At 37.3% G+C, this 11,989-nt stretch overlaps 1 protein-coding gene across 1 annotated transcript; it reads left to right on the top strand.

Moving 5' to 3' along the window:
• Positions 1–5,688: 5,688 nt before the first annotated feature.
• On the top strand, positions 5,689–10,137 carry LOC103707111 (ATP synthase subunit epsilon, mitochondrial-like). The gene is made up of 2 exons (XM_008791479.3): positions 5,689–5,986; positions 9,863–10,137. The coding sequence occupies exons 1-2, from the start codon at positions 5,788–5,790 to the stop codon at positions 9,889–9,891; spliced, it is 228 nt and encodes a 75-aa protein (XP_008789701.1). The 5' UTR covers positions 5,689–5,787; the 3' UTR covers positions 9,892–10,137.
• Positions 10,138–11,989: the final 1,852 nt, after the last annotated feature.

Raw genomic sequence — 11,989 nt, 5'->3', positions numbered from 1 at the left:
GGGTCGTTATGGGTTCAGCTAACAGGTTGGCTCATAAATTGCCGCCCTTACTATGTAGTATAATGAGCATTGAAAGGATTTAACATCTCTAACCCATGTCCAAAATTTTCCAACACAAAGTCTCATTCTAACTTGGAAAAGATCAACCGGGCACCAAGTGTATCCTACATCCTTAGCCTTTATCGGCATGTCTAGCTCTATAGCGTGACGATCATTCCACCCCTGCTCCCTAATTTGCTTCTATTTTTTCTCTTCGTAATATTCTCATATTGGAAATTTTAAGCGGTTTTACTGAGGCAAATCAAACCATGTTTCCCGATTGGCAAAATTTTACCGAAGAACTCGATCAATCTGGCAAACCAGCAACTCCAACAATCATTATAATAGTTTCCAATAAATGGAAGTATTAAGAATGAGGTGCATAGTATGGACAATGAAACGTTAAATGCAACATCCATCCACTCCGGAGCTTGATACATGGTCTCATAGAATATAAAGGACTTAATGAGTCTAGCGGGATCTACTCTCATAGGGCTCGGGCTGACCCATTATATGGTTTTGAGTCTATTTTCTAGTCTGGTTTGGTCGACGGGTGTGGGTCTAACTATGCCCAATTTTTTGTTGGAGTTTGAGGTAGCATCAACAGCTCTATCTTAGTGTTGGCTTCATGAGGTGCAGTTTTGGCTATGATACGGCAATTCTGATGTAGGTCTAAACCTATATTTGGTAAATGGGTTCACAACCACTCCAATTAAAAAGAAGCTTAAGTACAAGTCAATTGAATCCGAGCATGATCAGTATGAAAACATGTCACGTTCTCCAGGAATCATATGCATAATAATCTATTTAATTAGCATGTTCGGCTCTTCTTATACCTAACTTTTAGACTACCAAGACTAGAAACGGCAGCACACCAGGCTTCAATTTCTTTTTGCATTGAGTTGGACCTGATGTGGGTCCAGAACTATCAAAGTCATTTGAAGCACTCAGGTGGGATCCTTTCCATGCAATTTTGGCCGGCGGAAGTACGAATCCTAATACGGAATCCGTTGTATATTGGATTATATCAAAAAAACTTTAAAGATGCCGCTTTCAAGAAATTGGTAAGAGTATTGTCGGTATTCGCCCCTCTACGGCTCTACCTCGGAGATCGGGCCCAGCTGCTTGATGAATAAATCTATAGAAATTAGCCGTTATCATTGGCCGCATACGCGGCTACGTGGTGTAAATAATTTGTACCTGGTCGAGCCCCACGTGTCACGCCAGGCAGATACGCGGGAAATAATTAAATTATCTGCCACGTGTCCTACGCGTATGTTGACCCGATGTCGCATCTGCAAAGCATATGCCGGATTCTAAGTACAGGTAGCGATCTCTGTCACATAGCCTTGTTTTAAATTAAATATTTGGTATGAATTTCTAATTTTATTTGTATCTGTTATAAAATGCTTTGCCACATCACATGAGAAGCTCTTTGTCTCTAATTTTTTATATAAATTGAACGGGTAGGAGACATAAACCACCACCTCGAGCATGTGACGACTCAGCCTGCATGGGTTTAGTTTGGATTAGTTTTGCTCAGGACAAGCCAAGATAGCCCAACTAAAAAATACCTGACCTTGGCTGGGTCTAACAGATTAATCATTTTAAATAACCAAATTGGAACCCAATCCTAGTCTAATTTTTTAAATCTAAAGACATTTGATTAGGTCACATTAAGTAGGGCAAGTTATTCGGGCTTGAATAAGAATGGGTTGCAACGAAAAAAATTGTAATTCAAAATTATAAACCTTAAAAACAGATATGGTCAGCTAAATTAGGTCAGTTGAGTTGTTTTTGCTTTTGTGAAAATAGTCAATATCTTATAAGACCCATCATTGGGGGGTTTAGATTCTTTCCACTATATACCTTTCAGATAATTTGGCAGCTATTTTGTGTTTATTTCTAAGCAACCCGTGCAATGAATATGCTTATATGAGAAAATTTTGATGAATAGTTGTAATATATTAGTGTGGTTTTCTTGTTAAATCATGCTTCTTGTGAATATCGTGTTTGTATTCTTTATTTTCTATTTAAATCATTTAATGAGAATTCACAATTTTTTCAGGATATATACGGGATGTTGGAAGGAAAATATGACCTTTTTTTTTTTCTTTTCTTTTCTTTACAATAGCTGTCCAACCTGTGTGATGAAATCGGGCAATGGTATTACAATTGAGTTTTCTTGAAACCGAGTTAATAGAGGAAGGATTGTTTTGCAGTAGCAATCGTATATGTAATTTTGGTTTAAATATTCTTAAAAATTATTAACTTCATTGCTGTAGTTGTTTCGTAACACTAAATTATTTTTAAAAAAATTATTGCAATATGATCAAAAAGATGTGTAGTACAAGCTTTGTTAGAATGCCATGCATAAATGCGCAGATGCTAATTAACCTATTACCAACATGTAGAACTGTAGAAGCCTTGTATAGTTAAAGTATCCATTGAAATACAATGGATTAGCAAAGATTGGCATCAAGGTTAATTTCTTGGAGGATAAAGAATTCCAACCCTATTGAGTAAGTTAAGTTTGTTAGTTGAAGAATGAGATCCTCGAGGATAAGGAATGTCATACTACCGAGCAAGTTTAGTTGAACAGATCCGCTTGTTATTGATATCAACACAGCAAGTAGTTTTAGGAAGAGAATTAACAAGTTGAGACGCTGACTTGAAAGCAGAACCATACGAAGGAACAATCAACGCATTCTTAGCCAAAAATTCCAATATCTATCAGACAATACAAAATTATTATTGATTTATTTGTAAAGGTATTATTCATCTAGAATAAGCATAAGACTATTTAGGATGTCTTTGATTAATTCGGCTACTCGAGGGGCTTCTGTTATTATATATTTCTTTAATGAAACTCGTTTAAAGAACCTCAACAAACTGGCTCAACTTGTGATGCATGGAACAAACTGTGGAAGACTTATTTACAGGTCAGGAAACAAGTTTGAGCTCGAACATTGATGCTTGATTCACGGATGGGTTGAGCTTGGACAATTTAGACTTGCAAAAGCGAGCAGGAGCTCTAGTCGAATGGATAAAAAACTCGTTCAGATTTGGTTAGTATGACAAAAGAGTCATATTAATATTTTCAATATGATGATGACCAGGAACTGATCATCTCGCTCCTCAGCTTGAGTTGTCTACTTTGCACCCATATAGGAAATACAAGATTTTGCTACTAAAATTTCGAATTTTTAACTTCTCTTCTCATCATCCTTAAAAAAGATCCTTCAAAAACATTCTAATGCAGTTTATGATCAAAATTTTAAGGGTTGTTTGGAACCCCATGACTGGAGATGTATTGTAGCTCAAATAACATGTTATTGGAGGTGCGTGTAAATCAGTTACATGCGGGTATGTTTACTTGTAAATTGTAATGTAGCCATTATTGTTTAAATGATTGCATATTGTTGGAGGAATATGCTTAGAAATTGCTAAGTTAGTATTTTTATTATTTTAGAATAGTGTTATAAAAAAATTAATTTACTAAAATAAATTTATAAGATTGAAAAAGTCTAGACTACACCAAGGCACGTGATGTACACTATCCTAAGAGCATAATTCATCCCATACATGCGAGTCTGTTGCGATCTCATCCTCAAGGTATAACAATCTGGTTCAACTCGATCTTTCTCTAATGAGTACGATCTCCGGAAGGGTTGATCCAAATGACTTCTTTCAGTTGTCCAAAAATGGAAGAAAAAAGTGAAAATTTAGAAAAAGAATAATTTTAGAAAAGCAGCGTGCTATGAAAGACAAAGTATGAAAGGAACTAAACCACGGTGATCAAATAGATTCAGGAGCTGATTCACGACATCTGTAGATTTTTGGGTGTGTGTGCCTCCCATAGAGCCACTCATGCCTACAGAGAGGCAAACAATGTACGGACTAGGTGGCATCCTTTGCTATTGTTGTACAAAAAAAAAAGAAACAAATTATCAAAGGAAGAGGGAGTAGATGTAATGTGTTCAGATATATCACAAAGCGTTGGACTTAGAGTCTATTTATAGACTCTATTTGGGTGGGTGACCGAAGAGACGTTACAGTTCCGAGGATACAGCTCTTTAGAAAAAGCCATCAATAAAAAAATGTTTTAAAGTAGTTAAACCAACTAGAATTTAGGGGATAAGCTTGGTTTATTTTTTTTTAAATAATTTTTTTTCAAATTAAATCTCCAACACATGTAAATTAGATGTTTTTGAAAGACTGCTGGAAAGTCTAAAAGGAATAATCGGTTGGATATAATTGTAGAAGATGGAATCACTTATCTCCCCTCGTGATTGATATATCGTATCTTATTGGGTATTCTTTCAACCAACCATACACTTAATTGTTTTAATAAGATTGTATTATGATAATTCCATATTTTCTCATAATTACACAAAATTTGAGAAATAATATATTATTCAAAATTAATATTTGTTAATTATTACTCAGAGGTGCTTGCATTCATTTTTCTCCTCAAATTAATAATATTTATTAATTATTGGCAAACACTTTCCAAAGAGAAGTGTGTACACAATCCTTAAACTTCATTTATAAAAACTATGTCAAACTCCAAACAAACAGGAACACATCAAAATAGTTTATTAAGCATTTACTTTAGTTATTAATTATATTGAGACATGTATACCTATTTCCGAACAAAATCAGCGAAACTAGAAAAAAAAACAAATGACAGAAGGATGTGTTCTACAAAATTTATTGTTATTTTTACCTTTTTTTTCAAAATAAAAAAAATAGCATCATGCATCCCAAAATCTAACAACAAGATAAAGTGCTACAAAAAGTAAATATTAAATAAAAAAGGCAAAGAAGACGACTCTCCGAGAATCTCTGTGTTACTCTTGAGAATCCAAACCTAGCCATGGTCACACAAGGTCATGCCAAGGTCTCTGGTCCATGCCGAGAAACTCTGCTCGGGCCTTTTCTGCTTCTCCCCCTCAACGGCCCGTCCTCGGAAGCCACGACAATATCTAATTTTGGGTTCCCAACGTCGTAGATGTGGACCTTGTTTTTTCCTCGATGGCCTATCCATGGACCCCTCAATGGGTTTGGTTGGACTCTTTGGAGGTGCTGCAAGGCGAAGCTTCCTTCCTCTTGAGACTCGTCAATGGGAACGAGAGCCAGCCATCATAGTGAGAGTAACTGTGAGAACCTGTGCGGACATGTGTTTAGTCTTATATCAGTTATTTGCTGGATAAATCATCTTCCGACTGGTCATTTTGGGCGAGGTCCTGAATTGTTACAAATGATATTAAAGCGAACTCGGCCAATACGAACCGATCGTGATGTATGTGATTAGATTTGAATTCTTAGCGTTCTTGAGAGCAAAAGCTGTTCATGGGTTGGACTAAACTTTGGCCCGACTTTGTCTAAAACGATTTGAGTAGTGCTTCAACTTCATCATTTTTTTATAAAAATACTAAAAATTTATTAAAAATATTTCAAATTATTTTTAAAAATAACTAAATATTAATAATAACCCCCAACACATTATTATTTTATTAAATTTATATATCAATAATAATTATCAATTAAGTCAAGTAACTCGGCTCCAATTCGCATCCCTACCCTAACCCGGTCATCCCGGTCATCCCGGTCCAGTCGATCCCGGTCGAGCCTTCGCACCAAATTTAGCTTCATCCGATTTAAGCGACAGAGCGAGAGCATTCGGGAGAGGAAGAACGAGAGGAGGGTTCTTGTCGGCGGCGGAGGCTTGAGACCATAACAGCGATGGCATCAGCGGCGGCCGGATCGAGCGCGGCAGTCCCATTCTGGAGGGCTGCGGGCATGACGTACATAACCTACTCCAACATCTGCGCGTCCCTGGTGCGGAGCTGCCTCAAGGAGCCCTACAAGTCGGAGGCCGCAAGCCGGGAGAAGGTCCACTTCGCCATCTCCAAGTGGGCCGACGGCAAGCCCGAGAAGCCTAGTGAGTCCTCGATTCCTTCCTCTTTCTTTTTCCATTCCAATTAGTGATTGGATCTGCTTGAATTATCGGTATACTTCTAACAAAATTCGTGGGAATGATTTTCTTTTTTCTTTTTGGTTCAAGTAAAGTTTGTGGGAATGATCGGATGCGTCTTTTTGTATTGATATTTATGCTGATGTATATCGTGTTATTTTGAGATTGTCTTTCTTTTATCTTGAATAGGTTGCCAGATTGTATAAATTCTAGGGTTTTGAACCTCGAGGTTAAATCCAGGGAAAGGTGAGGATTTGACGTTTTTTAGAGCGTAGAAGAATTTTAGACATCGGTGGTGTTCTTTATTCCAACGCCGGGAGCCTTTCAACAAGTTCTATTTCTGGTAGACCACCTAGAGCAAGTTACACGTGTGGAATCTACACAATCGGAAACATAGAGAAAATGAGTAGATGGACTCATTATTAGCTTCAGAATGCTTGGCAATCCACATTTAGCTGTATTCTCGGCTATAACATGTTTGAGTTGTGGATGTCTATGTTTGGTTCCACACAAATTTGAAACTTGAGGTTGGTTTAAATCATCATTCCAATATTCTTAAAAAGAAAATGCATTTTAAACGAAAAACTACTCCGTTACAATGACATAAACCAGTTTAAGAAGTGTTGTTGCTTAAAATAGTTCAAATCAAACACCGTTTATTTCTCTTTACAGTGTATATGGCTGATCCAATAGGCAGACAACAATTTAACTACAAGATCATGTGGTCCATGTGGTCTATATCAATTGGTAGAATTGCCAAAAAAGCTCCTCCTCTGATCTCCAAGACATTTTATCCTTTACCTCACTGTCTAGAGGGAAAAATCTCTACATGCTTAAAGATGTCGCGTTGATATTGTTCATTTGAAACATTGAGCCCCATGACATTTGATCTCTGGAAACGCTCAGCAGTCTTTAACTTTGGCATTCTGGTTGTACACAATGTCACACCAGCAAACATATTACGACCTATTCTAACATAGCCAAACATCTTTTCAGAATATTACTACTATAATGCCTCTAACTTTTCAATCTCGATCTCAACTCAAAAAGCTTTCGGTTGATAATGGTTTCTAGATTATTGATATATGCTTAGATTTGTTTCATGATTTTAGACCAAGATCTAGCTCATTTAATAACTAAGTTGGACTTTTGCTTGGATCCATGAAAAATGAGGGACATGACTGGTTGTTTGGCTTGGGCAGGGTCAGGCATGATTCTGACCTTGATTTTAATTCAATAGCTTCAGGGGGTTGGGTGAAAATGGATTTAGGGTAACAGATGTCGACCACCAATGGACTAGGCTCTGGTGGCTGAGGGAGGCGAGACGAAGAGGAAGAGAGAAAAAGAGGAGGAGGCTATTGGAGAGTAGAGGAGGTACTTTTTAGGTTTTGATCTGTTCAGGTTAACTCAGATTGGGCTGCAAACCTGTTCCAAGATGGGTCGATTGTGTCTTGTGGAAAATTAAATGACTAAATATAATGCAATTAATTTTAACTGGATAATTTTTATGCGTGGACTTTGGCCTAAGATTCTTGAACATCATATTCCATTGAGCCTAGTAAGGTCAGGACCTGCACTACGTCATGGGTTGATCTGACCTATGTGCAGGCAGGGTTTTACTTAGTTTGGTTGAATTATGTAGATGAACCATCTTGCATCATTGCCCACTGCTTTCCTTGCATAAAATTGTTGAGATTTGTAAGTCTAGAGAAACATGATTCACACATCTAAAAAATGACAGAGTAAATGTGAGAATGTTAAACAAAAAAAAATCATGACTAACGAGTGTGATCCAACAAACAAGATAACAGAATTCTCTGACTAGCAAAACATCAATTGGTGTCTTGAAACATGAGATCCCAAATTTTGATTCTGGTTTAAGGAAGCAGAAAAACACGGCAGTGGACTCTAATATAAGGTTTTCTATGTTTCCTACAGGCACATGCCTGTTCTCCTTTAGTAATCAAAGAGCTTTTGTTGTAATGCACACAGACTTGCTATCTTTTTTCTTTTTCTTTTTTCTTTTTTTTCCTTATCCTTTCAAAGTATCCAATAACTCTGTTATCAGCACTATGAATGGGTTCAGGTCAAAAGGCATTCAGACAAGAAGACCTCCAACTAACTCTCAGATTTTTTAAATTTCAGTGAACTTTCATCTTCATTATCTAGGGGAAAGGTGAGTTTAGTTTCCCTTTTGAAGGCCCTTACTTACTACATAGAAAGCCTTCAGCAATTTTATTCAATAGGATTGTGAATTGGAATATCTTAGTACTTTTTTATCACTGAATCCATCAACCACCAGATTTCATTTTCTCCATCACAAACAGTTTACTTTCTTTGTTCCAGCTGTTATTAGCCTTTGATAAACCCACCTCAAAATAAAATCTTTGATTCCTCTGTATTGTTGTATTTCAATACTCATTTTTCACCATGGTTTTAAAATCTTTTCTCAAGGTTTAAAAAGCTTTCACTTGAGGCGAGACAGTAAAGAAAGCCTCCAGCTTCCAACTCAGGTTCACTTTTTTCACTTCTGCAAAACTAACCTCTTCACCTTATTTGCCAGACAAATAAGCAGCCTTTTTTTTGTTATCATATCCCTTAAAAAAAAATCGGCTTTTAACTTCATCAATTGTTAAAATAATGATTATTCTCTCATAAAAGAAGTCAACTCATTTAATGCATTTCCTCTGTCCACTCTTAGTTACTTACCATGTTTTAACACCCTAGCCCTATGTTTAATACCTTTGGCAATTTGGCTCACCGATCCTAGATGGAGGCTATCAATGGTGTGGAGAAGCTTATGAGTTGTATAACTAACTTCAGTAAACTAGCTAAAGTTGTCTGAATTAAATTTTAGGCTTATGCTTCCAACTGCCTCAAGGCTTATGGCACATGTTTTTTGGCTGAACTGCATCATCTCTGTTTTTCAGCCTTTTTGTGTGATTCACATAGAATATGCTAGAAAAGCCGAGCAGTTTGCCTTGAAACCTGAAATTCCTAACCTTCAGTTTAATTTGTCATTTCCTGTTAACTGACCTCCTCTTGCCCATCTTACTTCTTTACATGAATATAGACCTGTTTAAATATCTATGAACACTTCACACAAGTACTTTCTTATTCTCATAATTTCTTCGACAATCTAGCTGACATTACTTATGCACTAATATCACAATGGATTCATCCTGTTTACTTCTAATGAACGCTCTAGTTTAGGCCCACCTCATCTCAAAAGGCATATTAATGGAAAGGCATGAAGTTTGTTCTATCTCACTTTTGGTCTCAGTGTAGTGGTGGAAGTGGCTTCAGCCTAAATCCTGCATAGTCAAGTCGTTGATATGATCACAATGTTGAATGGATAGAAGAATAATAGTTGGGGGGGGGGAATTCATGGGACTATCATATCTGCCAGGGAGTTTGCTTAACAAGAATTTATATGTGCGTGCAGCTCATTCCAGAAGTCTCAACACATTCTAAAATGTATTTGATAATTCAAACAGTGACTGCATATGCCTGGTAGTGTTGATTTATCTCACAATTTGGACATTACAATTCCTAAACCTACTATTTATGTGATATTTAGGTGTTCAAGAGACTGATGTAAGTCAAATAGTGTGCATGCAGTTTCCAATTACTGCAGTCTAAATGTTATTATACAATTCATATTATTACTTGCCTGTATTCTCTTAGTTATCTAAGAAATTATTTGGTTGCTACCACATGATTTTGTGTATACAAGTTCCATATGGATTGGCATCAACAGCTTGTACTGAAGTAATGCGTGCTTTCAATTCTTTCTTTCGGTCAATCTCTCTCTCTTTGCTAATTTGTCTGTCTGCATGATAGCTGTCCGTTCGGATTCACCTGAAGAATGAGAGCTGACCAACTGGGGCTCTGACGGCTTGGTGTTGACGGTGGAGCTCTCTCTGTCTCGATTTTTTATGCACTTTTATGAAGCTTAGATATGTAATCTGGCGTGGCTGTTAGCTGATGAGATATTTCCAGCATGCAGTGAATAAATTTTTGATGTTGGTAGATATCGAACCAATATTTTTTTGATGGTTTCTTGGTTTGGTATGAATTTAGTTTATCATTTCAAAATTCAATTTGTCTTCTCTTTAGCTTCTGCCAACAAATGCATGAGCACACCCTACAGCACTGGAATATTGTTCTTATATAATCCGAATGTTGTAGTTGGCTAAACAGGTGACCAAATTTTTTTCTCCGAGATATGCCTGGGCATTTTTGATGGTGGATTTTTCTTAACTTGTGATATATGCATTTTGCTTGGGATCATACCTTGTTATAAATTTTGGGTTGAGATAAAACAAAAATCTTCCTAGATTCAGGATTATTATGGCATTATTGGTTCTGCCTACAGCTAAATAACATGACCACATCCACCATCAATACAACTTCTTGAGAACTAAAAAAAATGATGGATAAAGTTCTTGGACTCTAGAGGAGGTCTGTATTTTTCTGGGTGCGCAGTAACTAAAGCCATGAAATGATTTGCGGCTGTTGTAAATGGTAATTATTCTATTAGATGTGGATAGAAATTCAGAAGGCCTTAAAACTCCATAAGACGAGTCTCCACGTATGAAGTTTCATGCGCGCTGCATCGTTATTACAATCTGACGGCACCTCACTTGCAAAATAACTCAAAAATTTGGGAGTACCACCGCCTGTTTTTGCCCCCTCCTTTACGTGTCACTTGCAAAGAACTCAAAATTCTTGGGCACCAGATACTGATCCTTGGTTGTTCCCTTTGGAGGAGAAGATATTACGTACTCATGGGGACAGATTCTGACCCATGGTTTCCTCTGGAGGGGGAGATACCGGAAACTTTGGGGGGAGCTGGATGCAAAACGGGGAAGTTTGAAGTTTATAAGATCTATTGGAGTGAAAGCAAGTGTTTTATAGTCATACGATGCAGGTGCAAAAAAAAACCTGAAATCTCGACTCGACTGAAAAATAATGTCCAGTGGTGCAAGAAGGGAATAACCGAATAAGGTCCATCAAGTCATGTATCAGCTTTCTACCTCTCAACTGCCCTCAAAAACTAGTTTACTGACAAAAAAAAAATGACATCAAAAAGCAACCAAAGGAAAACGCTAGGGGACTCCAATAATCCTCTCTCGCAGGGTGGCATGCAAGTAGAAAAGAAAATATTTCGATATGAGAGTTGGGCTCTGCACCTTTGCTTCAAGACCTAAACATCCTGCATTAGAAAGGTGTCAAGAGAAGCCTAAAATTGGAAGGCACCCTGTTTGTGTTTATGACAGTTTAGGAGTTACCATATCTAGATGCAAACAGATACTTCAAGATTCTCTTTCAAATGTGATGGTAACCTCTCTGCTGCCAAGGAACAAGCTGCTATGATCCTATGGGTAGGATCTTCTAAGTGATCCAAAATCCTCCCAATGGGTTTAGAGGATCTAGGGACTGTACTGAGAATGTGAGTTATCGATAGGCAGCGGTTTTACTTGAAGGCTGCAGGTTATGAGTTAAAGTTTGGAAACATATGAATTATGATATCAGATATTGAGGTGAATAAATTTTTAGAAGGGTTCAATAACTTGAGTTATTGTAAATTGAAGAAAGGAGGATCTCTGTTTTAGAGTTCAAAGGGTCGAGATTAAGGCTACATAATCGGCAGGCTTGTTTGCTGTAACTAAAGCTGCGGTACAGCGAGAGTTGGAGGATTTATTAGGGATCAAATATATAGAAACACAGGGATCACTCCAGTTATAAAGACAGCAATCTGTTCAGGGGTGACAGGAGAGGTTTCAGATCTAAGGAAGGCAGGTTCAAGATGGTTTGCAAGGCTGGCTGATCTGTCATTGAGTAATAATAGCTTTGACTTGGACTTTTTCCTGGACACAAGTTTGTGGTTGGGTTTTGGTAGGGTATCACCAACATTCTGTGGATGATAAGCAGATAAAATTTGAAGCTTTGTGTTTAGCATTTTCA

Source organism: Phoenix dactylifera, chromosome 7 (genome assembly GCF_009389715.1).
Source record: "Phoenix dactylifera cultivar Barhee BC4 chromosome 7, palm_55x_up_171113_PBpolish2nd_filt_p, whole genome shotgun sequence".
Taxonomy (NCBI): Eukaryota; Viridiplantae; Streptophyta; class Magnoliopsida; order Arecales; family Arecaceae; genus Phoenix; species Phoenix dactylifera.
This window is presented reverse-complemented; position numbering and strand designations above follow the sequence as displayed.

Excerpts from the sequence above, each read along its gene's own strand:
- LOC103707111 (XM_008791479.3), top strand. The coding sequence starts at position 5,788 with ATGGCATCAGCGGCGGCCGGATCGAGCGCGGCAGTCCCATTCTGGAGG. Across the intron at positions 5,987-9,862 it reads CGGCAAGCCCGAGAAGCCTA|CTGTCCGTTCGGATTCACCT; the intron begins GTGAGTCCTCGA and ends TCTGCATGATAG.